The 15,578-nt window shown below is 50.5% G+C and overlaps 3 protein-coding genes across 3 annotated transcripts in view; 1 reads left to right on the top strand and 2 right to left on the bottom strand.

Annotated features, from left to right (window-relative positions):
* Nucleotides 1-15,578, bottom strand: part of UFD1 (ubiquitin recognition factor in ER associated degradation 1) — a 79,426-nt gene that overhangs the window by 56,121 nt on the left and 7,727 nt on the right. The window lies entirely within an intron of this gene.
* Nucleotides 1-15,578, bottom strand: part of C10H22orf39 (chromosome 10 C22orf39 homolog) — an 86,863-nt gene that overhangs the window by 66,022 nt on the left and 5,263 nt on the right. The gene's annotated exons all lie outside the window — the stretch shown is intronic.
* Nucleotides 1-15,578, top strand: part of CDC45 (cell division cycle 45) — a 43,092-nt gene that overhangs the window by 27,022 nt on the left and 492 nt on the right. The window contains exons 11-18 of the mRNA XM_050745445.1: nucleotides 1,322-1,441; nucleotides 3,311-3,442; nucleotides 3,689-3,787; nucleotides 4,718-4,879; nucleotides 11,189-11,327; nucleotides 11,405-11,488; nucleotides 12,969-13,076; nucleotides 14,196-14,385. Of these exons, the coding sequence (XP_050601402.1) occupies nucleotides 1,322-1,441; nucleotides 3,311-3,442; nucleotides 3,689-3,787; nucleotides 4,718-4,879; nucleotides 11,189-11,327; nucleotides 11,405-11,488; nucleotides 12,969-13,076; nucleotides 14,196-14,384 (1,033 nt within the window). The 3' untranslated portion in view covers nucleotide 14,385. The remainder of the gene's footprint in view (nucleotides 1-1,321; nucleotides 1,442-3,310; nucleotides 3,443-3,688; nucleotides 3,788-4,717; nucleotides 4,880-11,188; nucleotides 11,328-11,404; nucleotides 11,489-12,968; nucleotides 13,077-14,195; nucleotides 14,386-15,578) is intronic.

Below are 15,578 nucleotides of genomic sequence, written 5' to 3'. Positions count from 1 at the left end.
GACTTGTCTCTGGGTCCTTCCCACTGAACAGCAAAGGGGCACCGAGCCACAGGCAAATGCCCACAAGGGGCTCCAGGCTAGGCTCACCATAATGTGTTATAGGACCAGCAGGTTTGTATGCCTGCTGTGCAGTAACAGACTTGTTACACTGAGACAGCAGAGTTTGCGGCAGAGGAAGAGCTTCATGATTGCAGGGCACTGAGTGAGGAGATGGGAGGAGACCCTCAAAACCATCTCTTTGAGGAGTTCTGGGCTGGGTCTTTTTTTGTTTGTTTGTTTTTGAGACAGTTTCGCTCTTGTTGCCCAGGCTGGAGTGCAATGGTGCGATCTTGGCTCACTGCAGCCTCTGCCTCCCAGATTCAAGCGATTCTCCTGCCTCACCCTCCCGAGTAGCTGGGATTACCAGCATGCACCACCACACCAGGCTAATTTTGTATTTGTAGTAGAGACGGGGTTTCTCCATGTTGGTCAGGCTGGTCTCAAACTCCTGACCTCAGGTGATCCACCCACCTCGGCCTCCCAAAGTGCTGGGATTACAGGTATGAGCCACCTCGCCCAGCCTGGGCTGGGGTTTTTAAGGGGACTCTGGAGGGTGAGGGGCTGGAAAATTGGGATAGTTGATTGGTGGGGGAAGGGGGATGAAATCATCAGGGTGTACAAACCACTCGGGTGAGTCAGCTCCTCATGGGGTCCTTCGGAGCAGTTGAGTCAGTAGCTCCATCAGTATACGGGACCCACAGGAATATCTCAGAGGGAAAACAGCATTTCCTAAGGTTCAAGTTGTGATCTACGGAGCAGTGAGGGGAACTACAATCTTGTGATGGGGTCTACATGCTTCTGAGGCAATAGACACCAAGCAACTATGAGGAAGCAGTCAGAGAGCACGCAGACCTAGTGACTGATGCTGATGTGCTGCGAGCTGGGTTCATTTTCATTTCTCCCCTCCCCCTACCCTCATTAATTTTGTAAAGTTTATAGGGAACATTTCACCCACTCTGCTGTGGATCCCTGTCACTTACGGAGTCTATCATCTTGGCTGTGTGGGCTGTGGGCTCTGCAGTGCCTGTTCTCAGGAGGTGTGAGACCCATGAGGACAGGAGGTGGGCAAGGCTGGAGACCACACCCCCCCGCTCTGTCCAATCATGTTTTCCTGGCTGCTTGGTTTCTATGCAGGCTGCATGTCCTTAGTCTTTGCATGGGAACAGCTCCCGTGGTGAGCAGGCCCTTGAGGGAGTTCCTGAGCAGGAATGGAGCCTAGGCTCAGGCTGCCTGGTAGGATCTGGAGGGAACCGGCCGAGGCTTGTGCTACCTTTTCTTCCAGAATGAAATACGTGACTGATGTCGGTGTCCTGCAGCGCCACGTTTCCCGCCACAACCACCGGAACGAGGATGAGGAGAACACGCTCTCCGTGGACTGCACGCGGATCTCCTTTGAGTATGAGTATCCTTGTGGCCCAGCCTGAGGGGCACAGGCAGCACCCCTGCTTCCAGGGTTCTGCTCAGTGGGCCTTGTTTGCTTTGTCACCCTCTGTGGGTTCTGGCCCACATCCCCAGGAGGGAAAGCAGGTGGGGCAGGAAGTTTTGGGGGAAGGGGCTGTGGTGTGCTACCCCAGCTCATCTGTGTGGCTTTGGCTTCTAAATGCCAGAGCTGAGTTTGGAAGTGTCACCCTTCTCCAGCACGTCCCTGTAAAGTGCTTATTGTGGGCCTGGTTCTGGATGTGGTAGCAGTGAGGGTGGCGGTTCATGCAGTCAGGAAAGAAGAAGGGAGCTACCATGTAATCACACAGTATGATGTTTCTTTGAGAAACACATGGGACATTGGTGGAGTGCCCAGGAAAGACCATGGGGAGGCCACATCTCACACAGTCTCAGCCACACTCAGTGTGAGCACAGGAGGAACTGGGGGACTGACTGGGGTCAGGTGTCAGGAGGCCAGAGCAGGCCTTGTGAGCCAAGGGTAGCAGGAGACTGTGGAGTGACCAGAGTTTGAGTTAGGGTTTTTAAAAGGTCCCTTGGCTGCCCAGTAGAGGTAGGTTGGGGGGCGAGGAGATGGTCACAGCTCTCCAAGGCCACACAATAGTGGCTCGGCCCAGACTGCAGCAGTGGCTGTGAGCAGTCAGGTTACATGATATCGGGGACGGAGCTGCCCTGTCTCTGCACTGTGATGGCTGGGAAGGAGGAAGAGTGAGTGTGGGCACATCAGTAGTCAGGTGGCCATCAGAGCCTAGGAAGCAGGGCAGAGCTGGCTGAACTGGGGAGGAGAGCTGCTGTGCATAGGAGCCGGTCCCATCTTGTGTGTGGCAAGGTGGACTACTTACCCAGGGACCATGGGAGTGTGTGACTGAGGCAGGAGGGAGGGAATCAGGGAGCTGAGGACGCCGGGGCTTCAGGAAGCTGCTGGAATGTGGGCAGGGAGCATGGTGGTCTGAAGTCCTGGGAGTCCCCAGGAGTTGGAAGGGGCAATTGTGGGGACTGAGCATGCTGAGGAAGCAGGCAGGACCAGGCTCTCGTCCTGTAAAGGGGAGGTCCACCGTCGGGGGCAGTCCACACTCACAGCTGTGCTCACAGTGCCAGGAGCTGTGATGGGTATGTTTAAGAAAAGGGCTGAGGACGTCGGGCGTGGTGGCTCACGCCTGTAATCCCAGCACTCTGGGAGGCCGAGGCGGGCGGATCACGAGATCAGGAGATCGAGACCATACTGGCTAGCACGGCGAAACCCTGTCTCTAGTAAAAAATACAAAAAATTAGCCGGGCATGGTGGCGGGCGCCTATAGTCCCAGCTACTCGGGAGGCTGAGGCAGGAGAATGTTCTGCGTGAACCCAGACAGCAGAGCTTGCAGTGAGCTGAGATCGTGCCACTGCACTCCAGCCTGGGTGACAGAGCAGGACTCTGTTTCAAAAAAACGAAAAAAGGGTTGAGGATGGGGGAGCTTCGTGAGGGCTGGGCTCGGTGGAGCAGGAGGTGCAGGACAACAAGCTGGTCAGCCCAGCCTCCCATGTCATGTGTGGTCATGACTGCTCCGTGTGACCACAGCACACGGACTCTGCAGACCCCTGTGCTCCAGATACTCTGCCTGTCAGACAGGGATGGTGGTCTGTGCCTGTCATTTCACAGGCTCTCCATATGGGTCAGCTTAAGCTAAGAAGGTCAAAGGGCTCCAAGTCGCCCTTGGGATACCTGGTCGTGCAGGCAGGCCCGGCAAGGAAGGGCCCCGCCATCAGAGTGGCCCACCTGCTGGAGTTACGAGGGTGGGGCTGTGTGCTCAGGGCAGCCAGTGGGTGCTTGCATGCTCCTTGACAGCAGGCCCAGCCTCCGCCTGGCGCTCTACCAGCACTGGTCCCTCCATGACAGCCTGTGCAACACCAGCTATACCGCAGCCAGGTTCAAGCTGTGGTCTGTGCACGGACAGAAACGGCTCCAGGAGTTCCTCGCAGACATGGGGTGAGTGACTGCCTGGGCCTGCAGTGCCAGCCCTGGCCACCCCCAAGGGAAAAGCCCCTCTGCTTTGTTGTAACCAACTTAGTTATAAAATGCAGCCTGTCCTGCCATAAGCTCCTCGCCCTAGATCCCAGAATATTCTCCGAATGCCGGTGCGGGGACATCCTTGCTTGCCCTTGGTTTGGGTTTCTTTCCACCCTGTCGGTGTGTGGTGACCTTGCTCATGTGGCTTGGGCTTGTTCTTTCCAGTCTTCCCCTGAAGCAGGTGAAGCAGAAGTTCCAGGCCATGGATATCTCCTTGAAGGAGAATTTGCGGGAAATGATTGAAGAGTCTGCAAATAAATTTGGGTAAACACACATTTTTCTGGATTGAGCTTCTTTAAAGTGAAAAGTTCTACTTTAACTGTGCTCCTAAAATAATGCAAAAAAAAAAAAACAACAACCCAAGAATGTACAATTAGTGTTATGCGAGTCTGGCCATTCCTGAAGTCTTGAGTTCTTTTTGGGTTAAAAATAGGACTTTTTCTGGCCGGGCGCGGTGGCTCAAGCCTGTAATCCCAGCACTTTGGGAGGCCGAGACGGGCGGATCACGAGGTCAGGAGATCGAGACCATCCTGGCTAACACGGTGAAACCCCGTCTCTACTAAAAATACAAGAAAACTAGCCGGGCGAGGTGGCGGGCGCCTGTAGTCCCAGCTACTCGGGAGGCTGAGGCAGGAGAATGGCGTGAACCCGGGAGGCGGAGCTTGCAGTGAGCTGAGATCGCGCCACTGCACTCCAGCCTGGGGCACAGAGCAAGACTCCGTCTCAAAAAAAAAAAAAAAAAAAAATAGGACTTTTTCAAGCTTGTGAGATTTAGGATCCTTGGATCCTGGGGCTGCTGTGGGACCTGTGAGATTGACCCCAGTCTGTTTCACTGGAGACAGCAAATGGGCCACAGAGCCAGGTTCAGGTGAACTCTGCCCAACCAAGTCCGTGGGCACTCCTGGAGGCCCCTGGCTTCTCCCACCCCAGCCAGCTGGCATGCTAGGGTGTAGGAGAGGACCCCACACACCCGTAAGCCAGCCAAACAGCTGTTGACGAGAAGGCATCTGGCCACTCTGGGCTGCAGGGCCGGTATGTCTGGATGTTCTGACCTGCCTCATCCTCTGAGCAGCACAGCTGTGCTGGAAGCATTGGCTCGGGCATGTAAGGGACATTAGCACATCTGTTGGCCTGCCTGGCACTGAGAGCTCGCCCACAATTTGAGGGTGACAGCTGTGTTTGCTCCTGTGACAGGATGAAGGACATGCGCGTGCAGACTTTCAGCATTCATTTTGGGTTCAAGCACAAGTTCCTGGCCAGCGATGTGGTCTTTGCCACCATGTCTTTGATGGAGAGCCCCGAGAGGGATGGCTCAGGGACAGATCACTTCATCCAGGCTCTGGACAGCCTCTCTAGGTAGGAGGGCTGTGGGTTTGCCATTGCCTCATGGGGCCAACACTGGTTCTTATAGTGGCCAGGGAGGTCAGTTACGGGGACCCCAGGGCTGTGGGAGTGACTGTGTCCTGCAGAAACTGCTTGTGTGAACTGGAATCACAATGCCAGCGTGGCATGTACCTGACATATTACCTGCCCCTCTTCAGTATTTGTCACTTTCTCTTGAATCCTTTTTGGCTCTTTTTTCTTTTTGATTTTTAAAATTTTCTTTTTTTACCTTTTGTATCTCTTAACAAAAGGCATTGTTTGTTGTGTATATTCATTCTTGTGTTTAATCTTACAGTTTAGTTGTCATTTCTCAATTTTTTAATTTTCCAATTCTTTCTTATCTTACTTCCTGAGATGTCCTGTATTTTTCCTTGTCTTTTTGCTTGTTTTGAAATAGAATGTGACAATTTGGATCTTTTTTTTAGCATATCTTTCTAGTGTCAGACTACAGACATCAGAGCAAAATATCTCCAAATACATTGAATTTATCTGGGAATTAGAAAAGAGGATTATAGTGTCTGTGATGCACAGCTGTGGTAACCCAAATATGCATCCAAAGACAGGAGGCTAAGGGGAAGCTTTTATTGGCAAAAGGAGAAGTTCACATAAGCTAGCTTGGAAACAATTCATTGGTTTCAGAGACTCAAAGCCAGAGTTGGCATCAGTTCATTGGTGAAGATGCATTACTGGGCAAGTGTTATATTTTAAGAGCATCTTATCTGAATTGTTGCAGTCCTAAAGAAGGGATTTCTTGTGGGGTTATTTAGAAAGTCTTTGAGTCTTTATTCCAGACATGCAAGCAGGAGCTCTCTTCCTTGGTGCTTTCTCAGCTTTAATTTGTTTGGGCCTGACAAAAAGTGATTTCATCCTGGGATCTGCAACTTTCACATTAGTGTGCTTTCATTGTCCAGGGAGGTGTTCCTGTTCCTTCTTCTCTTTTTTTCTAGTAGTGACTTTGAGGGGATTTGACTTTGCTACTTCTCTCATGCACTTTATTTATAAATTTCCTTTCCCTGACTTTTTAGGAGGAGGAGGCATGATTCGGACAGCTTTTCTGACTTCAAGAGCTGCCACTTCTGTTGCTTTTGTGCAGTGGTAAAGATGCATATGTATATATGGGGGCCTGCTTTCTGGGATTTCCTGGTTCTGCTCCCAAGCACACTTTTTTTTTCCCACAGATTTATTGAGATACAATTTGCATGCCATACAGTTCACCCATTTAACGTGCAGAATGTGATGGCTTTTATTATTTATTTTTTACTTTTTTAGAGACAGGGTCTCGCTCTGTTGCCCAGGCTGGAGTGCAGCGGCATGCTCATAGCTCACAGCAGCCTCAAGCAATCCTCCTACCTCAGTCTCTTGAGTAGCTGGGACAACAGGTGCATGCCACCACACCTTGCTAATTTTTAAAATTTTTGTAGAGATATGATATCACTGTGTTGCCCATACTGGTCTCAAATTCCTAGGCTCAAGCAATCCTTCCACCTCAGCCTCCCAAAGTGCTGGGATGAACAGGCATGAGCCACTGTGCCTAGCCTGCAATGACTTTTAGTAGGTTGCAGTTAGGTTTTGCAAGGTTGTGCACCAATTACCACTATTTAATTTTAGAGCATTTCATTGCCCCAGAGAGATCCTCCCAGCCTCTGTCAACCACCAATCTCCCTTTTGTCTTTATGAATTGACTGTTCTGAGCATTTCATACAAATGGGATCATACAAGATGTGGTTCTTTGTGACTGGGGTCTTCACTTAGCATCATGTTTGCAAGGCTCATCTATATTGTAGGATGTATTGGGACTATATGTCTTCCTCCCCCTGCACCCAAGACAGAGTCTCACTCTGTTGCCCAGGCTATAGTCTAGTGGCATGTTCTCGGCTCACTGCAACCTCTGCCTCCTGGGTTCAAGCAATTCTCCTGCCTCAGCCTCCCGAGTGGCTGGGATTACAGGCACATGCCACCAAGCCCGGCTAATTTTTGTAGTTTTAGTAGAGACGGGGTTTCACCATGTTGGCCAGGCTGGTCTCAAACGCCTGACCTTGTGATCCGCCTGCCTTGGCCTCCCAAAGTGCTGGGATTACAGGCATGAGCCACCACGCCCAGCCAATATCTTTTTATTGTAAATAATATTCCATTGGATGGATATATTCTATTTCATTTATAAGTTCATCAGTTGATGGGCATGTGGTTTGTTTCCACCTGTTGACTATTGTGACTAATGCTTCTGTGAACCTAGATGTACAAGTTTTTGTGTAGTCATGTCTTTGTTTCTTTTGGTTATATACCTACAAGTGGAAATACTGGGTGACATGGTAACACTAGGTTTAACCTTTTGGGGAACTGCCAGACTGTTTTCCACAGCAGCTGCACCATTTTACATTCCCACCAGGTGGGAGGGTTTCAGTTTCTTCACATCCTCACCGACACTTGTTTTTGTCCATCTTTTGGATTACAGCCATCCCAGTGAGTATGAAGTGGTATCTCATGGTTTTGATTTGCATTTTCTTGATGACTAATAGTGTTGAGCATCTTCTCATGTGTTTATTGGTCATTCGTGTATCTTGTTAGGAGAATTGTCTATTCGAGTCCTTTGTCTTTTTTTTTTTTTTTTTTTTTTTTTGAGACAGGGTATCACTCTGTTGCTCAAGCTGGAATGCAGTGGTGCAATCATGGCTCACTGCAGACTCAAACTCCTTGGTTCAAGCCATCCTCCCACCTCAGCCTCCTGAGTAGCTGGGATTACAGGCATGAGCTTCCACACCTGCTAATTTTTAAATGTTTAGTAGAGATGAGGTCTTACCATGTTGCCCAGGCTGGTCTCAAACTCCTGGGCTCAAGCAGTCTTCTGGCCTTGGCCTCCCAAAGAACTGGGATTATAGGTATAAACCATCGTGCCCAGCCTAAAATTTTTATATATCCTACATACAAATCCCTTATCAGATAAGTAATTTGCAAGTATTTTCTCCCATTCTGTAGGCTGGCTTTTCACTTTTTCAGTGTCCTAGGAAATATAAAATTTGTTAATTTTGATGACATTTAAGTGATCTGCTTTTTCCTTTGTTTCTTGCACTTTTGGTGTCATAGCTAAGAAACCATTGCCTAACCCAAGGTCATGAAGGCTAATTTTTTTTTTTTTTTTTTTTTTTTTGGAGGCAAGGTCTTACTCTGTCACTTAAGCTGGTGTGCAGTGGCACGATTTCCACTCACTGCAACCTCTGCCTCCCAGGTTCAAGCGAGTCTCCTGCCTCAGCCTCCCAAGTAACTGGGACTACAGGCATGTGCCACCACACCTGGCTAATTTTTGTATTTTTTGTAGAGACATGTTGGCCAGGCTGGACCCCTTACTCTTTACTATAGTCTCCTTATACTTTACCAGGATTCCTTGCTGTTTAACAGGACCCCTTGCTCATTACCAGGACTCCTTGCACTCTAGGGAGGCCCCTTATACTTTCCCTTGGCCCACTGCACTCTCCTGCTGTTGCATAGGGCAAACTTCCTCTCAGTCTGGGCCACTGCTCTCCAGTTGCCTGGAGTTTTAAGTCTTCTTAGGTCTCACTACCTCTCGGCTTTCTCTCGCACTGATATAGATGGTGTACCTGTCTGGCTGTTCATGGTCTCTTTTCACCTGCTTACACTTTAGGGTTTGAAGTGTTCCCTTGTTCTCTTAATTTGTTGCAAATGTGGGTCCCAAGTTTTTCATTTTGCAATATAGTTGCTCTACTTTTATCTAGAAATTTGGGGAAATCCAAACACTGTCTTACCACTGTTGTTGCCATCGTCCCAGCATTGATGGGTAGGCTTTAGACATTGTCTACCAACTTCCTACTGTGACAAAGGAGCATCTGTCCCACTCTTGTCCACCTTCCCTCCTGTTGGTACAGTTATGCCACTATTTTTAACTTCTTTGTAACTTTAACATATTTATGTCTTCTTTCATCACCAGTGTCTCATCTCCCTACTTTGTAAGAAAAGGATATTTGAAACACTCTTAATCCATTTTGTGTTGCTGTAAAGGAGTACCTGAGGCTGGGTAATTTATAAAGAGAAAAGGTTTATTTGGCTCACAATTCTGATGGCTGGAATGCTCAAGATTGGGCATCTGCATCTGGTGAGGGCCTCAGGGTGCTTCCACTCATGCAAAAGGGGAGCTGGTGTGTGCAGAGACCATGTGGTAATGGAGGAAGGAAGAGAAAGGAGGAAAGTACTAGGCTCTTTTTAACAACCAGCTGTCATGGGAACTAATAGAGTAAGAACTCACTTATACCCCCTAGCCCCAGGTAGGGCATTCATCTATTCATGAGGGATCTGCCCCCATGATCCAAACATTTCCCATTAGACCCCATCTCTGCGATCTTGGATCAGATTTCAACATGAGGTTTCGAGGGGACAGATATCCAAGCTGTGGAAACAGCCTTACTTTGCTCTTCAGCTCTCCTTGGTATTTTCTGAAATTTGTGCTTTTACATTTTCAAGACTGATAACAATCTTGGGATAGAGAAAAAGATAATTTGTCTTATCTTTGGCTGTAGGTTGATTTTATTTTATTTTATTTTATTTATTTATTTTTTTAGAGACGGAGTCTCGCTCTGTCGCCCAGGCTGGAGTACAGTTGTGCGATCTCGGCTCACTGCAAGCTCCTCCTCCTGGGTTCACCCGCCAGTCTCCTGCCTCAGCCTCCTGAGTAGCTGGGACCACAGGCACCCGCCACCATGCCCAGCTAATTTTTGTAGAGATGGGGTTTCACCGTGTTAGCCAGGATGGTCTTGATCTCCTGACCTCGTGATCTGCCCACCTCGGCCTCCCAAAGTGCTGGGATTACAGGCGTGAACCACTGCGCCCAGCCTATAGGTTGATTTTAAAAGATGAAAGTCAACAAATAGTTTACTTTATTGTGCTAATAAACTATTCCAGAGACAATCATGTGTAATAATGGATTACTATCTGGCACAGCTCTTTGTTTTTCCTGGCGTTTTTAATTGCCTCCTTTATCACATTCATTTTTTTTCTCCCCCAAACTCCTTCCAGCCGTTATTCTCTGAGCCCCTTTTTGCTGAAGAGTCTGGGATTCTGTCTGCTCACCACAGCCTGGACCTACAGCTCTCTAGGCCTGCCTTCCACTATCCTCATGAATGTCCAAATCTTGGCTGTGCCTCTTAGTTAGGTCCAATGTTTCTTGGGATCTTCATCTTTGTTTCATTTACTCCCTCATTAAATTAGAGCACAGTTCTTAAGTAACATTCAAATAAAAGTCACATGTGAGATAAACTTTCTGAGTTCTTATATATCTGACAGTATCTTCATTTTACTATTTCTTTACTATTCCCTCCACAGAAAACATCCATGTTTTTTATTCTTGCTTTCCAGGCTTCCTGGAATGATGATGCTCTGTCTTATATTTTTGCCTTACATTTTCCGTAACTTTGTCTTGTTACCTATGTTGAGGAAGCTTTTCTTGACTTATCCTCTGGACTTTGAGTGGATGTTTTATCTTTTGCAATTGTTTTTATTTCCATCAACATTTCCTAGTTTTTGACTGTTCGTTTTTCATAGCATCCTGTTCTTGGTTTAGGAATGTAAGAGTTGCACACATCTCTCTGAAGATACTAGTTAGAGTTCATTTTAACTTTCTTTTGTTCTCCAAATTATCTGTTTCCTTCAGGGTTATTTTTTCAGGCCACAGGCATTTCTCAAATGATCTGATGTCTTTCATATTCAAGAAGGGGATCGTGGACCCTTGGCTGAGCCCTGGATATCTGGGCACAGCTCACTGGTCATAAGACATCGCTTCACCTTTGCAGGCAGGAGCCAACTGTGACACTTTGTGACTCCCCACTGTAAAGCCCAGAGGCTTTGCTTGAGGACTCTACTTATACACAGAGGGTACATTTCACGTACTCAGAGGGGAGCCTCCCTTTTTCGAGGGAAGAGTAAAAATCTGTTGAGTTTGAGGCGATCCGTCATCCAACCTCCAGCCCTTGCCCAAGCCTCCCCTGTGTCAGTCCTCCTGGGCCCTCCTGTGTGGGATCTTCCCTCTGTTGGCTTTTAATCTTCTGTCTTCTGATGCTTGCACCCTCTCCCACCTCTCACTGGATTGCTGTGTGTTTATACAATTTAAAAAATTATTTCCTTTCATGTGAGAGAGAACTCAGGAGGGAGAGAAGATAAATTCTTATCCCCAAACCTCTTTCTGAACCGGTAGCCAAGCAATCTTATTTGTGACCTTGGTATTTTACCAAAGCACCACCTGACAAGCACCACCAAAGCCATGTGTCTGCCCTGTTGCAGGAGTAACCTGGACAAACTCTACCATGGCCTGGAACTCGCCAAGAAGCAGCTACGAGCCACCCAGCAGACCATTGCCAGCTGCCTTTGCACCAACCTCGTCATCTCCCAGGGGCCTTTCCTGTACTGCTCCCTCATGGAGGTCAGGCTTCCCACAGAGCACAGGCGCCTGGCCACAGCACCAGTGGCTTCGTCTGACCATCTGTCTCGCCTCCACAGGGCACTCCAGATGTCGTGCTGTTCTCCAGGCCGGCGTCCCTGAGCCTGCTCAGCAAACACCTGCTCAAGTCCTTTGTGTGTTCGGTGAGAGGCCAGGCGGGTGCTGTGGGTACAGGAGGGCAGGTGCTTGGAGAGCTCCCTGGACTGGGAGTTAGATGCTTGGGGTGCCTGTGGCTGTTCACCAGCTGCAAGGTCTAGGCATATCCATTACTTTTTTCTGAGCTGTCTTTTCCTCAGCTGACCCCTAGGAACCTTCCAGTTCTCTCAAGCTCTGATTCATCACTTGCTGTCTAAGTCACTCAGACGAGTAGGGAGGGGCCCTCGTGGAGTGAATAGGGCTGGGGCTTGTGTGCTATTGTCGCAGGTCAGGGAAAGCAGGATGGTTGTAGCAGAGACTGGCTTCCCAGCAACAGGTTGTCCACTAGGCTGATTTCCTGTGCCTGGCTTTGTCTTCTGTGTGGCCTAACTCCCTCTTTGCGTTGACGTGGAACACACTCCTAACTTGGCTGGCTTTAGGGCAGGGGTCCTCACCCAGCCAGCATGGGGCTCTTCCCAGATGTGACATTTCAATAATTGAAGTCCCCCTCTGCTTCGAGGATGAGAGATTATGCAGGGGGCTATTTCAAACAAAATGTGCTAACAGGAAGTTGAACTTTTCTTTTGCTACTGAACTAACCAGAAAAATGATGACAGATGACATGTGCTCTATCAACCAGGTAATATCAAAGATGAACTAGGGACAGAGCATGGGCCTTGAAGTCCTCTAGGCTGTGTTCAAAGATCAGCCTCCTCATTTGCCAGTTGTGTGACGTGAGGTAGATAATCTGATCTGAGCCTGTTTCCTCATCCATGAAATGGATGAACACATACCTACTTTACAGGATCCATTCATTTATCAGACATGTTTTGAACATCCAGCACCTGCCTGGCCCTGTTGTCATGGAGTGACTGCCCATCCTGGTGCACATCCTGGGACACCCCTCAGTCCTAGACACACCAGGAATGCTGGTCACCTGGGCTGTAGGGTGTGGGTGCCGCAGGCACAGCAGAGAAGGAGGCCCTGAACCTTTATCCTGAGGGAGCGTGCCAGCGAGAGGGGATAAGGAGTGGTAGCTGCGGTTAAGATGAGAGCATGTGCTGCCAGGGGATGGAGCAGGACGAGGCGGGGTGGCCTGGGGCCTCCTGGAGAAGGTGGCAGCTGCCGCAGGACCTGAAGGAGGTGAGGGAGGAGACAGCAGGGCGGGCTCCCTGCAACAAACAGCCAACGGGCAGTGGGGCTAGGCTGGTACACAAGGAGGCGTGGGGACACAGCATCGTGGCCACAGTACCACGCTGTGGGTACAGGAGGGCAGATGCTTGGAGAGCTCCCTGGACTGGGAATTAGACCCTGGCCTTGGGCATCTAACTTGGGGTGGCTGGGTGGGGACCAAGGCATCTTCTCTGATGACAGAGTCCCTGGAGGCTCTGGGGAGTAGAGTGAGTGGGTGCTGTCGGGCTCTGGGCTCTGAGTGGTGAGCTGGGGCCCATCGTACTCTGACAGAGGGTGCTCTCTCCAACTCCATAGACAAAGAACAGGCGCTGCAAGCTGCTGCCTCTGGTGATGGCTGCCCCCCTGAGCGTGGAGCATGGCACAGTGACCGTGGTGGGCATCCCCCCAGAGACTGACAGCCAGGCCTGACTCTGGCCTTACAGCCAGTGCTAAGGATCACTTTCCCAGCAAGCCTAGAGAACTGGCCACCAGGGCCCCTGGGCCTTTCATTCAGGGTTGGGTTGACAGTTTCTTTAAAACAGCAGGGCCTGTGATGACCCAGGATACCACCCCATGCTGTGCCCAGCCTTACTGATATTTCACCCTGGGTTAGTTTGCTAAAGCTGCCATAGCAAAATACCACAGACAGGGTGGCTTCAACCACGTGTCTCCTCCCAGTCCTAGGGGCGAGAAGGCCCAGGTCAAGGCGGGGCAGGGCTGGCTTCTCCTGAGGCCTCTCTCCTTGGCTCACACAGATGCCCGCCTTCTCTCTGTGTCTTCACATGGTCTTCCCTCTGCACACCTCCCTGGTGTGTGTGTCCAAACCGCTTCATCTTCCGAGGACACCAGACAGATTGGATTAGAGCCCATCCTAACAACCCCATTTGAACTTAATTGCCACAGTCACATTCTAAGGTCCTGGGGGTTAGGGCTTCAACATAGGGATTTGGGGGAGACAGTTCAGCTCAACAACCTCAGTACTTCCCGCACCTCTGAGAAAGGAAATTTTCTTGCCTCATCACCACGGATTCCTCAACAATGATAGACACTGTCATGGGAGATCCAGCCTTTGTTGAAGTGGCCTCAGCCATCTCAGAGCTGCCTTCCTTGAGCCAGACCCAGCCATGGCTGGATCTGGGGCTCTCGGGGCTGTGGCTGGCGGCATAGACGGCTCCCAGGGCCAGGCCAGCCCCATTCTGGGGGCTAGTTTTGCTTTGTGGTGAGGGTTTGTGTGCTCAGCTGAGCCTGAGGGCCCTGTGATATGGGCAGTTTGCACCATGTCCCCTTGTGGGGAAGAGAACACTGAAGCCGAGTCCTACTCCTCCCTTCTCACGGCTGTTTTTCTTTCATTACTTCAGTAATTGAGCTGAAAGCTGAGGATCGGAGCAAGTTTCTGGATGCAAAAGTGTCTGATTTCCACTCCTGGGGATTCCTAGGGTGGGCAGGCCCGTTTCTGTCCAGGTCTGTAGGGCCCCTCCCTGTGTCCCCTCTATTGGCAGGGGCACTCCCCAGCCCTGGCCTAGCAGTGCCCCCTGACACGAGGTACCAGAGACACAACCACTGAGTGCAGAACACCACAGACCAGGAGGAGCTGCACACTGTGGAATGCGGTGGAGGGCCTTCTGCCCTGCCTTGTGTTCTGGCTGTTTTTCTTTCATTACTTCAGTAATTGAGCTGAAAGCAGAGGATCGGAGCAAGTTTCTGGATGCACTGATTTCCCTCCTATCCTAGGGTGAGTTACAGGGGTTCTGCAGGGGCAGCTGTAACAGCCCCCTCAGAGCCCGACCCTGATGCCCTGCTCTGTCCTCCCTCAACGGAGGCTTTTACTTGGGTTTCAGACCAAAGCAGGGTTCTTGAGGAGATTGGAGCCAACACATTTTTCCCAAGCACATCTGTCCTTAGGCTGCCAGCAGGGCCACAATGCGGCATTTTGAGGTAGCTAATTTCATTAAGCCCCTGCGATCCCTTCAGAAAGAGCTGGTATTCACCCTCTGCTGACCACACTCTGGGGCTGGGCATCCCGTGTGACACATGTCACACACAGACTCCCTGGTGCTGCCCTCGGAGGCCACCTGGAGCCTCCTGTCCCACAGCCTTCATGTCAAGTGCTGGGCAAGAGCCCACAGAGCAGGCATGTAGGCTTTTGTGTGCTTGGCTCATGAGAAAGCAAAGCTGTTGGCAGCCACTCAGCTGGGAATTCCAAAGTGCCGGTTCTGCTGGGGCCTTCACCAGCACACAGCTGTCCTGAGGGCCCCGATGGGATTCACTGGCAGGTCACTGACCCGGGACACCTCCCACTGCCCCGTGTACTACCTCTTTCTTAAGGGTTCCCAGGAAATAGGCCTGCCTTGTGTCTTTGTGACCATCTCTCAGCCCAGGTTCCCCACAGGGAATGCCACATCCAGCCCTGCATCTCCCGGAGCCCTAGCCTGGAGGCTGCGGCTGTGGCAGAAGGGCCCTGCCAAGGCTGTGTTGTAGGAGGTCCTTCAGGCCAGGCCTGGGGTCCTTCCCACTCTCCCACCCATCCGTCCGTCTGTCCATCCCTCCAGGGGCAAGCACCTGTTCTTTTGGGGCTGGAGTGGGGGTGTTCGACTGACAACAGCACAGGGGGCCTCAGGGACCCCACAGTTCCTCTCAGGGTGGCCTGGACTACACAGGGCCCATGTTAGGGGAAGGGCTCTGGGTCAGACCCTCGGGTTTTTGGCAAGTTCTGTAGGCTCATCAGCAGTGACCTTGGACCAGCCACCTAATCAGACTGAGCCTGTTTCCTCATCCAAAAATGGGGCCCACTCTCTCCTTAGACGATGAATGTGAGCATCAGCACAGGACTGTGTAGTGTGGGGCAGATGCAGAGGTGGGGCTCTCCAGCAGTGGAGTGGGTGCTAGAGGCAGACCCCTTCCCTGCAGCCTGCTTGGTGATGATGT

The sequence above is a fragment of the Macaca thibetana genome, chromosome 10 (genome assembly GCF_024542745.1).
Source record: "Macaca thibetana thibetana isolate TM-01 chromosome 10, ASM2454274v1, whole genome shotgun sequence".
In the NCBI taxonomy this organism is placed as follows: domain Eukaryota; kingdom Metazoa; phylum Chordata; class Mammalia; order Primates; family Cercopithecidae; genus Macaca; species Macaca thibetana.
This window is presented reverse-complemented; position numbering and strand designations above follow the sequence as displayed.